At 43.1% G+C, this 18,129-nt stretch overlaps 1 protein-coding gene across 2 annotated transcripts; it reads left to right on the top strand.

Annotated features, from left to right (window-relative positions):
• The first annotated feature begins 387 nt into the window (after window positions 1-387).
• pcyt2 (phosphate cytidylyltransferase 2, ethanolamine) lies at window positions 388-10,931 on the top strand. 2 transcript variants are annotated; one of them, XM_086083896.1, is made up of 12 exons: window positions 388-432; window positions 3,201-3,289; window positions 4,147-4,308; window positions 4,382-4,533; window positions 6,587-6,628; window positions 6,733-6,871; window positions 7,333-7,415; window positions 7,525-7,602; window positions 7,798-7,863; window positions 8,137-8,202; window positions 9,734-9,822; window positions 9,906-10,931. In XM_086083896.1, exons 2-12 carry the CDS (start codon window positions 3,208-3,210, stop codon window positions 9,982-9,984), a joined length of 1,038 nt encoding a protein of 345 aa, XP_085940022.1. In that variant the 5' UTR covers window positions 388-432; window positions 3,201-3,207; the 3' UTR covers window positions 9,985-10,931. The 2 variants fall into 2 exon arrangements, with proteins under 2 accessions (XP_085940022.1, XP_085940021.1); XM_086083895.1 differs by lacking the exon at window positions 388-432 and adding an exon at window positions 1,466-1,745.
• Window positions 10,932-18,129: the final 7,198 nt, after the last annotated feature.

An 18,129-nucleotide genomic window follows, 5' to 3' on the forward strand; every position in this document is an offset into this window, starting at 1 on the left:
CATTTTATTAAAGTAGTTCCTGCCTAACCTTGCCAGCAGTATGAATTCTCGCGGTATTTGTGAGTTCATAAACTCCGGATAATACATCTTGTACGGACAGACAAATCGCAATTAATTCTGTTCTTGCAAAATTACTCTTCGTTTCCTTGTTGAATTTGAACAGCGAAAGGTGGTGCTTCGTGCATTTTTATCTGGTAAAAATGTTCGTGCTTTCCCTCCTCTCCCTACAAGACGGAAGGCGACATTTTCATGCGTTGCCTTGATTGGTCAAAAGAAACGTGCAAGATGTCGCATCATCCAATCAGCTCGAAGTATTGTACAGCAAGTCCCTCCTTACCCGAACAGATACCGTACTGCAGAGTGAAGTCCCAGATTGATAATGTGGAGAAGAACTCCTTCGAGTGAATCACAATGATCAATCTGGCTTGCGAGGTTAGTTCCTGCCAGGACCAGGCAATAACTTTTATATGACTGGTCTAACAATGCCGCTTACTCGCTCGAGCGAGAAGTGAAGCCACCGGTGGCCATCCATTTTTTTTTGGTGAAAATAGAAAAATCATTGAAAAACATTGACTTTAGCTAGAGTAATAGTTGTGACATTGAAAATGCCAATGTTGGACACTTTGTACTAGGGCAGTGGCGTAAATTTATTACATTTTTGCCAATCATTTCAAAGCTGGGGTAATGTGGGGGAACAAGTGATAAACTCCATGCCACTTTGGAGTTTGGATTTGATATTGTGGAAATGGGAGCAATTTAAAATCCATCACTATGGAACCAGCGTGTTACACTGTGGGAAAGCGCAAGTGCGCGTCATAGTGCACGTGTTAACTGAGATGCATTTCTATAGGCTACTTTGATCATGTGATCGGTCAGGCGAATGCTGCATTCAAAGAAGGTGAGAAATTGGATATATCACACTCAGATTGTACCACTTACGACCTCAAAAGTGTTCCAGACGAATATCAACAACAAATATGGCTTATTAATTTCGATAAATTGTTGTTCTGGTTCATCACAGCATATTTTGACTATAGCAAACCTTCCTCCATCATTTCCTTTATTAGTAAAGGACTATCTTCTGTTATAAGCATTTCATGTAATAACACATGCAGGAGGTGTAATGGTATTTCTTCATGCACTCAGTGCAAATCACGCTGTGTTACGTGAAGTTATGTCGAATAATTGAATTAATGTAGGCTAATAAATAAAGACAGACATGTTTATGACCTTTTGCCGTTCGTGGTCTGTGTGTCTCCATAGGATAGGCTAGCGGCTAGCCATTGTCGAGTGGCGTGCCATAACACCCATCGGCGAAGTCGGGTCCATACTTTTATTTTTCCACTTCGCGATTTACCTCCCATTTTAAAGGTGCGCTCCTGTGCGTTTTTCCTGGTATAAAATTTGAATAATCTGATTTCCCACTTTCGTGGAATGCAGCAGTAGTTGGGGGGCGTTGGCCGGCTCAGTGACGTCACTGCCCGAGTACAACCGATTGCCCAGAGGGCGTACTGTACTTGACATAATCTCCGTGAACAAACTCAACTCTCGTGATCGCGAACATTAGCTACTCTTAATTTGTACTACAGTCGAGTGGTGTGTAAAAAGTCAGCGAAAATGATTAAAAACGGCCACCACGACACGGAGCAGCAACTTGGGGAAGGCGGCCGTAGTGATCAGCCGGCAGGTTCAGGGTGCAGCCCGGAGAAAAGGAAGCGCGTTGTCCGGCTTTGGTGTGACGGCTGGTAAGACGTCCATTTAACTTCACCGCTGTGTTTAACTCTGTGAAATTAACTCAACGCGTATTGCAGGGTGTCAAGGCCCAGGAGACTCGTCAGTATCATAATAATGCATAGCATACACGACCAGTGCTCGATAGCATGCTAACGCTAGCTGCCTGGCTGTACTTTACACTACATCGAGGTAAATAATTTACACGTCATTTTGACGACAGTCTTTGTGTTCCTGAGAGCTTCAAAAACGCACGTGTTATGTTTTCCCTATCTTATTAGATAAGCGTCAGCTTATGTAACGTATATACGAGTCGGTGCATGCTCAGGGCAAGATGGGAACATTTTTTTCCGCATAAACATCTTCTTGAACAAGACAGACATACAATCCTTCAATTGAAACACAGTAAAGTACTGTTTGCACATCAATCTATTATCTGTACAGCTCGGTAAAACAAAAAAACAAAACAACAGTATCAGACATCCCTACTAAAGCCAAAACTTAGTGACTTCTCGTTCTTTAAGTCAGAAAATGTTCAAGTCAGTTTGGGCCCACCATAAACTGCAGACCCCCATTATAAAAAGCAGTTTATAAATACATTCACTCAATCAGTCGCTGCTCTAGTTAGTTTCTGTCTCACTTGGTGTTTATAAATAACAAACATAATCAACATGCCCTTTTGCCCAACAAGCTTGTTGATTCACGCAAGGATCGGAGGAGAGTAGCCTGTTGATAGTTAGCAAGATTTAATCACTCAACATAAGAAATATGAATCCTTTAGTTGTTAATTCAGATTCCTAACAATGTCCAAAGTGTTATTATTATAGTGATATTAACGCAACAAAATGTGGGGAAAAAATTAGCAATTTTGTGTATTTTGAGAGGTACAGTAAATGGAGCGCCAGGCTTTTCCCAAAAGCACGGTTACACCCTCTGGCTTCTTCATTAAGTACCAAGCATAATGTCATGAGCTCCATATCAGGAGTTTTATCAATAATTTAAGATATCTTTTATCAACAGGGGGGAAATTCAGGTTAAGGTTCAGGTGAAGTCTTCCTTTATCACAGATAAGCAGTTTTGATTGGTAGACTGTATATTCAAGAGTATTTTTTTAATATTGTGGCTTTGGAGTGATACAAAACTGTACTGCACTATACAGTGAGCTGTTTTTAATATTTTGGTTACATTTTAGAAAACACTGACTATACAACGATAGTAAACTAAAAAGACTAATCTTATAAGCATCCATGTTTTCTAACAGAGAGAGACAGAGACAGAGAGAGAGTTTATAGATATGATCAACCAACAAATCATGTCTGTAGTCATAACATTTCTCCCATTAACCTTTGTCGTCCATGTGTTTGGGGTTTATGTAATGTTTTTATAGATTTGTTAATTTTGCATCTTATCCCACTGTGTAGAGGTTTTCACGCTGATGAGGTTTCTGTGTTACTCTACTTTCTTTGTAGTTATGACATGGTCCACTATGGTCACTCAAATCAACTGCGGCAAGCTAAAGACATGGGGGATTACCTCATCGTTGGAGTGCATACAGATGGTAAGGAACCAATTTACAGAAACTTGATTTGATTGGCTGCCATGTGTTGTTTGCGGTGTTTAATTGTATGCCTCAGATTTGTTTAAATGCTCACAATTACAAGTGCTGCCTTTGATTTTACACAACTTTGTAGTGAACAGATTAGTAAAATGACTTGATTAGCTTTTTTTCCCGCTGGTAATATATATCAATAGTTAACTCTTTCACTGAGTTAACTATTGAAGTCATGTGATTAATTACAATTAACTCATTCACTGCCATTGACGGCTATAGACGTAAAAAAATCACTTTTGTTAACAAGAGTATGAAAACCTAGAATTTTTTTATTGTACATTTAGAACATATTAACGCATAAACATTTCTAATCATAATTAATTGCATGTCTTCACTTGTTAACTCATGATTAATCACAAATTTTGTATCAGTTCTAAATGTACAATAAAAAAAAATCTAGGTTTTCATACTCTTGTTAGCAAAAATTGAAAAAAATGTTAAACTAATAGAAATAGTTCAAATAAAGTTTTGACGTCAATAGTCGTCAATGGCAGTGAATGAGTTAACAATGTAATGCCCCTAATTTTTAATCTTTTCTTCTTTTTTTTTTATTAGGTGCATAAGGCGATTACATTTTTTAATTGTAATTATTCCCACGACTTCACTAGTTAACTCACGATTAATCACATATTTTATATCTGTTCTAAATGTACAATACATTTTTTTTCAAGGTTTTCATACTCTTGTTAACAAAAGTGGAAAAAAATGTGAAACTAATAGAAATAGTTCAAATGAATTTTTGACGTCTATAGCCGTCAATGGGAGTGAATGAGTTAATATTCATCGTCTCATGCCATCAAAAGCGGAAATCTCCAAGCACAAGGGCCCGCCAGTCTTCACTCAGGAAGAGCGCTACAAAATGGTGCGGGCCATCAAGTGGGTGGATGAGATTGTGGAAGGTGCACCCTACGTCACCACCTTGGACACTCTGGACCAGTTCAACTGTGACTTCTGTGTACACGGAGGTATGAATAAACCCGTTGTCCAAAATCCTCCGTCATGATGCCAACATTAAAATTTGGCCTGTTTTCTGAACAGATGACATCACGCTGACTGTGGATGGCAAGGACACGTATGACGAGGTGAAGAGGGCAGGACGCTATCGGGAATGTAAACGCACTCAGGGAGTCTCCACCACAGACCTTGTGGGACGTATGCTTCTCATGACCAAGTCGCATCACAGCAACATGGTGAGTTGATCCTTCCACTTTTTTGCGTTATACGCTCTGTCTGGGAACTGTTTTATTTCTAAGGCTCTGTTCGCACTACAGCTAAATCGGATTTTTTTTCCTCCTGAATATGTGACATTTATCCGGGTTTTTTTGTATGCATGTGTGAACAGTGCAGTTCTGTTGCTGTGTTCCATGATGCCGGCATGTCACAAAAACAAAAACATCAAGGATGCATATTCTTTATTGATAGCACATGTTTTGGAGTTGACCCAAAAAAAAAAGTCAACTTCATGAAGATTTGATGAGAAATGAGCAAGTTATGACTCTTTTCAGCCTACTTGCATTATTACCTTTTGCCGATCATTGACGTAATAGACAGATTGCAAAATTTAGTTTGTACGTCTTTATGTTGTTGCCCCCCAGTTTTTGGACTGAGAGGCAACAGTTGAATTAAATTGACTTCGAATCAGAACACGATGGCAAACTTGTGTCGCTGAAACTGTTTAAACGGTCGGCATTCCTCAATGGTACTTGAAGCACTGTATTCAATTCATTTCTTTGCACTTCATTGCATTCCTTGAAAAGGAATTGTACAACCACATATTTGATTGGAACTTTTTTTAACTCATTCACTGCCATTGACGGCTATAGACGTCAAAAATTCATTTGAACTATTTCTATTAGTTTAACATTTTTCCCCCACTTTTCTTAACAAGAGTTAGAAAACCTAGAAAAAAAATATTGTACATTTAGAACAGATATAAAATTTGTGATTAATCATGAGTTAACTATTGAAGTCAAGCAATTAATTGCAATAAAAAAAAATTATCGCCTGATGCGATTTAAAAAAAAGAAAAGAAAAGATTATTAAAAATTAGGGCCGTCAACCGATTACAATTTTTAATCGTAATTGAATCGCATGACTTCACTAGTTAACTCACGATTAATAATACATTTTATATCTGCTCTAAATGTACAATAAAATAAATCTAGGTTTTCATACTCTTGTTAACAAAAGTGGAAAAAAATGTTAAACTAAAACAAATATTTCAAATAAATTTTTGATGACTATAGCCGTCAATGACAGTAAATGAGTTAATATGTGTTCTATATGAAATATTTATTTTATGAACAAATAAAATAATATCATAGCAAATTCATTTCTTGCCATTTTAAGGAACAATGCTACATTGGGATGTACAGGTCTTTCTTTTAATTTATCTTTCATTGGTTTAATAGAAATATGTTAAAAGTACTAGTGGTATCAGTGGTTTGGTATTGGTGACTACGCAAGAATTGAGTACTCATACAGGTATTGGATTGAAAAAAAAGTGGTATTGAACATCTTCTACATTCTAAACATGTTTATCCTTGAAATAATACGTCTGATTGGCAATTTGATAGTTGTGGTGCGTGGATTGCTTTACTAAATACAAACTTTTGTGTCACGTAAACACAACCAATTAACTCATTTGCGCCCAAAAACGTATAAATACGTTTTAAGTGTCCCAAAGATGTATTTGGTTTTTTTTTATGCTAGAGTGTAATTAGGATAGGATTTGATGCAGCCTCTCAACTGCAAAGAACGGTTGAAGAAATGGTAGTTATTACACAAACGGCCAGCAGGTGGCAGCAGAGCAAATGAGATCAACCAGGGCCATGATGGGAAAAAAAGCTATTTTCCCCTGTGTTTTAAATAGATTTGTGAATAATAATGAAATTTAGCTATATTCTAATGTTAGTTGCTGCAAATCGGAAACAAAAAATCCTGATGAAAGAAAAGACTCTAATCTTTCTTTTGGTAGGTTCCATGTTGTCATAGCAATAGAACACAATCTTGCAAAATCAGTCAAAATCCAGTAAAACATCCGGGAGTGAAGGGAATTGCTTCAGTGCAAATGGCTTAGAGTGAGAATGACTTAAATATTAAACGCTAACTCAATCCCATGAAAAATCTGTCACTTTTTCAATTTTTCATTTCTGAATTGAAAATGAAAAGAGAAAATGATATGTGAATTGGTATAATACTTACATTCTGCTCATTTACTTAATCAGATCATATTTTCTGCAGGATAACCCAGATTATCAGAAGCACACGGACAATTTTGGGAAGGTACGTAAGTGTCAGTTATTTTGGTTCCCTATTAAGCGCGTTATTTAAAAAAAGGCAAAAACAAAGTGTTTGTCGTAATGACTTGTTGTTTTGTTGTGTCAAAGGGTCCGAAAGGGCACAGTCCATGGACTGGAGTGTCTCAGTTCTTACAGACGTCACAGAAGATCATCCAGTTTGCCTCGGGGAAGGAGCCTCAGCCCGGAGACACCATCATTTATGTAGCGGGGGCGTTTGACCTCTTCCGTATCCTTACATCGACAAAACGACCTCAACATTTCCAATCTGGTGGTGTGTGTTGTTTACAGAACAGCATCGTGTAACCCGCAAACTTTTCAAATGTGTCCCAGAGTCGATGCTTTTTATATCATCCCCCGCCCTGTGTAAACAATGAAAGTATGTCACATTCAGTCATTAATGGCGAAACACATAGCTTGATAACGCTTTTCCAGCAAAGTGATATTTCCTCAAACCAGCAGGGAAATATTATTCACATAATTCAAATACTCAACTGAAAGATAGGTTATGCTTTTGGATGTGTGTGGGGGGGTTCCCATGTCTTGAGCTTTCTGTAAATGGGGATCATTTTGTAGCTATTTAAATAGATGTTATCTACTGCCATCTGCTGGATATGTTGTGTAACTGCCCAACTTGCCCCAATGCCAAATAATCTTGTTGTTGTTGCCTTTACTTGTAACTCCTGGCAGACATCGGCCATGTTGACTTCTTGGCGATGGTCTCCAAGCTGGCAGAGAGACCCTATGTCATTGTAGGTCTGCATTTTGACCAGGTACGCCAAATAAGGCACATCTACGCAAACCTACCACAAGTGAAAACTGTCCTGTTTTTTGGGGGATTGAAGCCACTGATAGTTTGACACGGCACTTTATTCTACTCAGGAAGTGAATCGGTACAAGGGAAAGAACTACCCAATCATGAACGTCCACGAAAGGACCCTGAGCGTCCTGGCTTGTCGGGTAATAGCACAGACGCACACGTTCGCAAACACAAAGTGTTTTAGTCAGTGGGCTTTAGTTCAACAATGACACTTTGTGTTGTCATGAAACACAAATCTTATTCTGTATGTATTCATTACTTTTGAAACTACTGGTTCACTATCCAAAGTGCTTGATGGTGAGATTGTGGTGACAATTGTCTCTCCATGTGTGCAGTATGTGTCGGAAGTGGTGATTGGTGCGCCTTATGCAGTGACCAGAGACCTGCTGGATCATTTTAAGGTAGGTGGCTTGTGTTGCTTTGACTTTTTTTCAAATATTTATATTATAAAATGACCCATTGTGAAAGCAGTTTGAATTTTTTCCCCCTCACTGTTTTTGCATGTAAAATTGGTAATACAGTATAAAGGAAAATGTCAAAAATAATCACCTGATAACCAAGTCACCTATTTATGCAAGTTCAGTCAGTGTTCGAATAATGATTATTTTTGTCTTTGGGATGACCGAGGCTCTAATTTAAAATGATATCATGCTGATATCATCATGTATTTGCAGGTGGACCTGGTTTGTCATGGCATGACAAAAGTATTTCCTGACAAGGATGGCTCGGACCCCTACGCTGTGAGTTGAGATTCATTTTGCAGAAGATGCAAGTGCAGCACATGGGATTTTGTTATTTGTGGTTTGTTATCATATAAAGGGAAAAATATTGTCTGTGGAACTGATTCAAGTATCGAGGCAAGGCCTTATTCATTCAAATTTAGCCACGCTTGTAAAATTCATGATGCTTTATTGCAGAAGTCCAAATGAGTGATTCATGTGGGACTTAATATGAATTAAGCTAGTAGAAAGCAAAAACTTGCGATTCTAGACTCCTCTGTCCTTTTTGCTGTGCGAGCCCCCGTTCCTGATTGGTGGGCTGTTTCCGCTGACATGTTAGGAGTTTGATTCCTGTGTCTTGTCTGCATATACAAATTCGGCTGTGCGAACCCCCGCTGCTGATTGCTAGGCTGGTTTCACATTCGTTCCTGGTTGGCTGCAAAAAAAAAAAGCTCAAAATGATTTCTTGCACTTTAACTCATTCACTGCCATTGACAGCTATAGACGTCAAAAATTCATTTGAACTATTTCTTATTAGTTTAACATCTTTTTCCATTTTTGTTAACAAGAGTATGAAAACCTAGATTTTTTTTGTACATTTAGAACAGATATAAAATTTGTGATCAATTTTGAGTTAACTAGTAAAGTCATGCGATTAATTCCGATTACAAATTTTAATCGCCTGATGCCCCTAATTTTTAATAACCTTTTTTTTTTAAAGGCAAGATTATAAAAAATTAGGGGCGCCAGGCGATTATTTTTTTTTAATCGTAATTAATCGCATGACTTTACTCATCACAAATTTTATATCTGTTCTAATACAAATTAAAAAAAATATGTTAACAAAAGTGGGAAAAATAGAAATAGTTCAAATTAATTTTGACATCTATAGCCGTCAATGGCAGTGAATGAGTTAATTACAATAAAAAATGTATTTGCCTGACGAAAAAAAAAAAAAGGATTATTAAAAATTAGGGGCACCAGGCGATTACATATTTCAATTGTAATTAATCGCACTACTTCACTAGTTAACTCACGATTAATCACAAATTTTATAACTTCTAAATATACAATTTAAAAAAAATCTAGGTTTTCACACTCTTGTTAAAAAAGTGGAAAAAATATGTTAAACTAATAGAAATAGTTCAAATGAATTTTTGACGTCTATAGCCGTCAATGGTAGTGAATGAGTTAATGTTAGTTTCTTGGTTAACAATATTGTGCCGCATTTAAATGGTAATTTTTATGCAAGAGGAAAAAAAAGACATGTTTGCTTCTAACACGTCATTGGTGGGTTAGGATGGTTGCTCTTGTGAGAAATGTATGATCAAAAATGAAAAATACGAAGAGCACGTATTTCGCACATATGCTTGTATTTTGTCCATATCTAAAATTTTGTTAGGAATGAACCTATGTGGCCCTTCATGTTCTAAACCGTTATTGATAATCGTTGTTTGTGTTTGCAGTCTTCTAATTGTGCTCCATGACTGTGATTGAAGAATGTCGGTCCTTAATGGTGGCAGACCAACCTAACTGTGTTTTCTCACCTCAGGAGCCCAAGAGGAGGGGGATATTTCGCACCATTGACAGTGCAAACGGTCTCACCACTGATGATATCGTTCAAAGGATCATTGAAAACAGGTCATCCCTTCATTTGCTTGATTGATTTCTGTCTGCGCGTATTTCCGTGTGTTGTTCCTCACCGTCACCGTCCTCCTGCGCAGGCTACAGTTTGAAGCCAGGAACCAGAAGAAGGAGGCCAAGGAGATGGTGGTGATTGAGGCCATGAAGAGGAATGAATAGCAGACGACTCACTAGGGAAATGGGACTCTGGGACTTTATTGTTTCTACATAGGATGTGCTGGCTCTGTTAGGCAGGTGAGCCGAACCAGGGTGGAAGATCCACGCGGTCTCAACGATCCGCAGCTGGTGACAAGACACAAAATCCTGGTTTGTGGGCTCTCTGCTGCCGGGTGGCTTCTCTCTCTGCTCTGCTCCGGACTCGGGTTGACCTTTTTTAGCGCAATATTTTAAACCGTGATCAGCTGTTAATTTGTTCCTGTAATCACACAGCAAATGCCCCAATATGGGTAGAAAAGTGTGTTGTGTTGAAGCTCTGACTTATTGGAAAAGTATCATTAATATTGGAATCTTAAATCAGTTTTTACAAATGATCTATTTTAGACTTGTCACCGGCATGATTTATTTTAACACTCTGAGAATAATAAGCTATTTTTTTTTTTAAGTTATTGTCTTAAGTATCTAAAAAAGGTCACCATGTCATTTTGAAATAGTCTTGTGAATATTATCGAAACTGGATCTTCAACTTCTATTCATTCACCGAAAGAGGTGTGTGTGCGTGTTTCCGTGCATTATAAATGCAGAATTAAAGGAATGTTTGTTTTGGTTTTTAATGACATCAATGCCTCATTCCTGAAGCTATACAAATTATAGGGTTATAACCTGTATTGTAAATGTATGTTATATACTACAAACTAATTCAAATGTTGACTGCATGTCTCCTCATTTTTCTCAGTGGTCTGGGAAAATGTCTTTCTTCATTTTTGGAGACTAAGAACATCAATATTTTTGCTGTAGTTCCTTTGTAATTGTTTTTGCAAAAATGTCTTTGCATGTTCCTATGACAGAACAATGCAAATTCACATTCTATAACAACAACATAAATGCGCCTGTAGGTTTTCAATAATAATTATTATATTGTATAATGTAATAAACCTACTATGTTGCAATGCGTTTTATTCTTTATTTTGTTTTTGTTTTCAACTTCAATTCTCGGGCTTCTGTCAGTCACGGGCCCTTGGAATGGCTTCAAGCGTCCCTCGCTGATGACAGAGCTCTTTGTTGCATCAGCGTGCATCACGGCTCACTGAGTGGGTGAAATGAGGCCACGGTCGCGCCGAAGCTGCCAAATGTGACGGGTGCGGTCCAGTGCTGGCCGCTGCGGGAGAGTGCAAACCGCCAGCCTCATTATGAGCACAAAGAGCCGTGAAAGAGCTTCTGTCACAAGAATGGGATCGCCCAGCTGAGGGACCCCAGCAGCCCTTGACGTTGGAAAGCTTTATTAGGACCCGAGCAGCGATTGCTGCAAGGTGCCTGTTGTTTCTGTAGGAATTCTTATTCTTCTACTCCGCAAACAGATTTTTGAGACCCTAAACATGGACACACATCGGGCCTGGCGAAAAATGGGATATTTTAAAATTGCCATATATGAGTACTAGCGCCCCCTAGAGAGGTTGAATGGAAATTTGGTTACATTTGACCTACGGCTACCAAAATTTGGTGGCACGTGGCGCACTGAGATAAACAAAATAGACTTTGGTAGCCACACCTTAAAATGAACAGGAAGTGAGATATGCGTATTTGAATGTCCCGTTGGCACATTTTTGCACATTGACAGCGATCGTTCTTTTGCCCCCTTGTCCTAAACAGTTGACCCGATTGACTTCAAACTTGGGCTGTACCTGTTGTGAGTTGTTCTGGCCCCCTTTTTACTTTGGCATCAAAGCAGTTCTGTTTCCTGTGTTTGCCTTCTGTGTTTGTTTTTCCGCTCAGGGCTGGGCGTGGTCAGGTCATGGTGGGCTCCTCCCACAGCTGCCTCTAACCATCAATCACCCTCAGTATTTAAGCTGTGGTCTGACTTCCATTCCTCGCCAGAACGTCTCGTCGTATTCACGGTACGAGCTGATCACGCTGCCTGAAAACATTCCTGGTTTTCCCTAGTTCTGAGTGTTTGTTACATTGGTGTTTTTGAGAAGTCTTTTCTCCTGGGTTTTCCCAGCGCCCTTGGTTTGAACTGATTTCCCTTTGTTCTTCTGTTTTTCAGTCCTGCTGTGATGAGAGCTCAGCCACTGCCACGCCCACGGTGATGTGCCGTCAGGGCAGGCAAAGTAAGCGCTCCCTGCCCAAGGCTGAAATGAAAGTTGAAACCATTTGGCTTTTTATATTTATTTTAATGATTTTTTTCATTTCAGAAAGCCGACACTGCCTATAGGTTTGAAAGTGACAACATTTGGTGATTTTCATGGCTAAAAAAAAGACTCATTATTTCAAAAATAGTTTGAATGTATGGCATCTTGGAGTAAACTGAGTCTCTCAAGGTCGGGCCAAGTGTCCTCTTTCTTTGGAAAGGAAAATATGGTCACGCTAGGATAGGTTGTACACTCGCCTGCCGACACACAAATTTGTAATTGGTGTGTGCGGGTCAATTTGTGACTGCCTGCCTACCCAAACCTAGAGCTCACTGCGCCCAGCCATCTTTGTTTTGCTACTTTGTTAAATGCAATTTTGTTGTTGCTTTTGACGTTTGTGTCTGCTCCTGGGTCGTAAGCCAGCCACACACATCATAGTACGTTCTACCCAACTCCCCACTGCCAGTCAAGGAGAGCATGCACCACCTGCCGTGGCCCCCACTCAACAAGAGAGCCGTCCATCCCTCCTCCAGAGCATTGCAGCTAGTTCCTTCCTAATTGCTTGTTAGCCCAGTGCATTCTCTTCTGACCGTTCCAAATTGGCTTACATAATCAATGTGCTCAAAGGCAGAGCCAGGAAGTGGGCCAATCCTCTATGAAAATCGAAATCAACAGTCCTAGAATCCTATGACTCTTTTATTGCTGAGATGTGCAAGGTCTTTGACCACCCTTTTCGCAGCGAAGCATCCGGCAAGAGATCGATCTCCCTACGACAAGGCCTACAGTCTGCTGCCGATTATTCCATTGAATTCCGAATATTGGCTTTCTACTTGGGATGAGCCTGAATCGCTCGAGCAACTCATCAGTCTGATCATCAGGATAGTCAACTGCCTAAGAGAAAGACGGCGAGCATCCAGGCGGCTTAATCCTTCCTTTCCCCATGGTGTTTTCCAACCACCCGTCACCCCAGTAGGAACCTCGACCCCAACACCCCAAGTTCCAGAGGACAAGCCCATACAACTCGGAAGGACCCGTCTCACCCAGGAGGAACGTACCCGACGGTTTTCCTTGGACCTCTGCATCTACTGTGGACAATCGGGTCATTACATCCTCCATTGACCTCTCTCACCCAAGGGACCCCAGTCGGCTACAGCAGCCAACTCTGGCACCAGAGTCAGACCGCATCCTCCTGCTCACCTAAATGCATATCCTTTCCTGCCACTATCTCGTCCAGCAACTCTCCAGTTTCACTTCAGGTCTTGATAGATTCAGGGGCAGATGACAACTTAATCGATCGTGATTTTGCTCAGTCCGCTAAGTTTCCCATGTATAGCCTTGGCTCCCTCCGATTGGTCAGTGCCATTGATGGCAGCCCACCTGAGACAGTAATTGTTCAGACAACCACACTCTCCCTCACTATCATAGGGAATTACCATGAGAACATTAAATTCCTTGTCCTTTCCTCCCGCTCATCGCCTATAGTCCTTAGGCTACCCTGGTTAAAGCTCCACAGTCTGCACATTTGGGGCTCCTCCACCATAGTCAATTGGAGCGTTTTCTGTCACTCACTGTTTGCGTTCTGCTTCTCCTGTTTGGCACGCAGCTCCTCCCTTGATTTCAGCTCCTGACCTCTCCTCAGTCCCACGGGAATATCATCATTTGGATGAAGTGTTTAGCAAGGCTTAAGCCCTTTCAGGTTTCTTTTTTTGTGTCAAAAAAAAACAAGACTCTCGGGCCATGTGTTGACAACAAGTGAGTTAATGCCATCACTGTTAAGAATAGATACCCACTGGGTGGTGTCTGGTCGGTGCTGGATTTCACTTTCCTTTCTTTTCTTTGGTCCTACCTCAGGTCTCCTGACGGCCTCTCGACTCTGGCTGGATTCTGAAGTGTTCGGTTTAGGTGAACGGTATGGGATTTTTTAATAGGTTTTAGGTGAACTAATGAATACTCACACGCACGCACATGCACATGCACATACACACCCACATACAAAATAAAAATTTAAAAAAAGAGAGAGCAATGATGATGACATGTCAAATCGGTAAAATTACAGAATGAACTGAGCTCTCCAGGAAAAAAAAGAATAGATACCCACTTCCGCTCATTGACCCGACTTTCGAACCCCTCATCAAAGCAACTTTCCGTTCCGTTCCGTCTTCAATTCCGCTTATCCGGGGTCGGGTCGCGGGGGCAGCAGCTTTAGCAGGGAAGCCCAGACTTCCCTCTCCCTAGCCACTTCAGCCAGCTCCTCCGATGGGATCCCAAGGCGTTCCCAGGCCAGCCGTGAGACGTAGTCTCTCCAGCGTGTCCTGGGTCGTCCCCGGGGCCTCCTGCCGGTAGGACATGCCCGGAACACCTCCCCAGGGAGGCGCCCAGGAGGCATCCGAACCAGTTGCCCCAGCCACCTCAACTGGTTCCTCTCAACGTGGAGGAGTAGCGGCTCGACGCTGAGTCCCTCCCGAATGACCGAGCTTCTCACCCTATCTCTAAGGGAGAGCCCGGCTACCCTGCGGAGGAAACTCATTTCGGCCGCTTGTATCCGGGATCTCGTTCTTTCGGTCACGACCCACAGCTCGTGACCATAGGTGAGGACAGGAACGTAGATCGACCGGTAAATCGAGAGCTTTGCCTTTCGGCTCAGCTCCTTCTTCACCACAACGGACCGATTCAGCGTCCGCATCACTGCAGACGCTGCACCGATCCGTCTGTCGATCTCCCGCTCTAACCTACCCTCACTCGTGAACAAGACCCCAAGATACTTGAACTCCTCCACTTGGGGCAGGACCTCATCCCCGACCCGCAGAGAGCACTCCACCCTTTTCCGACTGAGGACCATGGTCTCGGATTTGGAGTTGCTGATCCTCATCCCAACCGCTTCCCACTCGGCTGCAAACCGCTCCAGCGAGAGCTGGAGATCACGGCTTGAAGAAGCCAGCAGCACCACATCATCTGCAAAAAGCAGAGATGCAATGTTGAGGCCACCAAACCGGACCCCCTCGACACTCCGGCTGTGCCTAGAAATTCTGTCCATAAAAATTACGAACAGAATCGGTGACAAAGGGCAACCTTGGCGGAGTCCGACCCTCACAGGAAACGAATTCGACTTACTGCCGGCAATGCGGACCAAACTCTGACATCGGTCGTACAGGGACCGAATAGCCCGTATCAGGGGGCCCGGTACCCCATACTCCCGAAGCACCCCCCACAGGACTCCCCGAGGGACATGGTCAAACGCCTTCTCCAAGTCCACAAAACACATGTGGACTGGTTGGGCGAACTCCCACGCACCCTCAAGGATCCTGCTGAGGGTGTAGAGCTGGTCCACTGTTCCACGACCGGGACGAAAACCACACTGCTCCTCCTGAATCCGAGATTCAACTTCCCAACGGATCCTCCTCTGCAGCACCCCCGAATAGACCTTACCTGGGAGGCTGAGGAGTGTGATCCCTCTAAAGTTGGAACACACCCTCCGGTCCCCCTTCTTAAAAAGAGGAACCACCACCCCGGTCTGCCAATCCAGAGGCACTGTCCCTGATGTCCACGCGATGTTGTAGAGACGTGTCAACCACGACAGCCCCACTACATCCAGAGCCTTTAGGAACTCCGGGCGAACCTCATCCACCCCCGAGGCCCTGCCACCGAGAAGCTTTGCAACCACTTCAGTGACTTCGACCCCAGAGATAGGGGGGCCCACCTCAGAGTCCCCAGACCCTGCTTCCTCAAAGGAAGGCGTGTTGGTGGAATTGAGGAGGTCTTCGAAGTATTCTCCCCACTGATTCACGACGTCCCAAGTCGAGGTCAACGGCACCCCATCTCCACTATACACAGTGTTAATGACGCACTGCTTTCCCCTCCTGAGATGCCGGATGGTGGACCAGAATTTCCTCGAAGCCGTCCGGAAGTCGTTCTCCATGGCCTCACCTAACTCCTCCCATGTCCGAGTTTTTGCCTCAGCGACCACCGAAGCCGCATTCCGCTTGGCCAGCCGGTACCTGTCAGCAGCCTCCGGAGTCCCACAGGCCAAAAAGGCCCAATAGGACTCCTTCTTCAGCTTGACGGCATCCCTTACCGCTGGTGTCCACCAGCGGGTTCGAGGATTGCCGCCCCGACAGGCACCAACCACCTTACGGCCACAGCTCCGATCGGCCGCTTCAACAATGGAAGCACGGAACATGGTCCATTCGGACTCAACGTCCCCCGCCTCCCCCGGGACAACGGAGAAGCTTTGCCGGAGGTGGGCGTTGAAACTCTTTCTGACAGGGGATTCTGCCAGACGTTCCCAGCAGACCCTCACAATACGTTTGGGCCTGCCTGGTCAGACTAGCATCTTACCCCGCCATCGGAGCAAACACACCACCAGGTGGTGATCAGTTGACAGCTCCGCCCCTCTCTTAACCCGAGTGTCCAACACATACGGCCGCAAATCCGATGACACGACTACAAAGTCGATCATCGAACTGCGGCCTAGGGTGTCCTGGTGCCAAGTGCACATGTGGACACCCTTGTGCTTGAACATGGTGTTCGTTATGGTCAGTCCGTGACGAGCACAGAAGTCCAACAACAAAACACCGCTCGGGTTTCGATCGGGGGGGCCGTTCCTCCCAATCACGCCCCACCAGGTCTCACTGTCATTACCAACGTGAGCGTTGAAGTCCCCCAGCAGAACGAGGGAGTCCCCGGGGGGAGCGCTCTCCAGCACACCCTTCAAGGACTCCAGAAAGAGTGGGTAATCTGAGCTGTTGTTCGGTGCATAAGCACAAACAACAGTCAGGACCCGTCCCCCCACCCGTAGGCGGAGGGAGGCTACCCTCTCGTTCACCGGGATAAACCCCAACGCACAGGCGCCCAGCCGGGGGGCAATGAGTATGCCCACACCTGCTCTGCGCCTCTCACCGTGGGCAACTCCAGAGTGGAAGAGGGTCCAGCCCCTCTCGAGAGGATTGGTACCAGAACCCAACCCGTGTGTGGAGGCGAGTCCGACTATATCTAGTCGGAACTTCTCAGCCTCGCACATCAGCTCGGGCTCCTTCCCTGTCAGAGAGGTGACATTCCATGTCCCAAAGCAACTGTTTTCATGAAACTCGACTTAAGGAATGCATACCATTTGGTGCACATTACGGAAAGGCGATGAATGGAAGACTGCCTTTAAGACCCCTCTTGGACATTTCGAGTACCTGGTAACGCCTTTTGGCCTCAGCTGTTTTCCAGGCCCTTATCAATAATGTTCTCAGAGACATGTTAAACCAGTTTGTTATGTTTACCTGGATGACCTTCTGATATTCTCCAGAACCACCGAGGAACATGTACAACAAGATCTCCTAGAGAACAAGCTGTTTGTGAAAGCTGAAAAATGTGAGTTCAGTGCTCCTTCAATAAGCTTTTTGGGTTACATTCTTGCCGAGGGAGAGCTCAGGCCAGGTCCTGCATCCTCGATATGCAACGTCGCTGGATATTTCAGAAAAGTTTTCATGTTAATTTGATGTAACTGTTCCCTCAGAGGCCAGAACTCCTTCCTTCTCATCCGGACTGTTGCAGACAGATCAGGCACCACTCTGAAGTTACGACCCTCCGTTTGCCCGCGGGTTCTTTTCAAAATGTACAGCTTCTTCTGATAATTATGCAATTTGAAGATAATTGCGCTCTGGTACTTGTGTGTGTCCCGTGCGAGTCCAAGCTGATGCGCCCTTTCAAAGTTCTCTTCTCTTAAGCTCCAAGTGCCACTTCTCCACCAAAGTTTTAACCAAAAAAGACGACATGGATAAGCCCTTTTCATCACTTTCCGGTACATTTAACAAAAACATTGTTCTGCCGTTGTCTATTTTCCAGTTAATCAATGCGATCCATAGCATCTTGTAATTTCATTTCCAGCGCACCTGTTCTGCTCTCTTGCACCTTTGCCAAAACGCCATAGTCGTGAACTTAAGCCACAGTACTCTCAAATCGATTTTCCAAAGCTTTGATCCTCTTCACTGCGGAATCAAGCAGCGTAGTAGTAGAAGTGTTAAGTTGCAATAAC

The sequence above is a fragment of the Leptonotus elevatus genome, chromosome 8, assembly GCF_054856555.1.
Source record: "Leptonotus elevatus isolate MCC_2025b chromosome 8, RoL_Lele_1.0, whole genome shotgun sequence".
Lineage (NCBI taxonomy): Eukaryota > Metazoa > Chordata > Actinopteri > Syngnathiformes > Syngnathidae > Leptonotus > Leptonotus elevatus.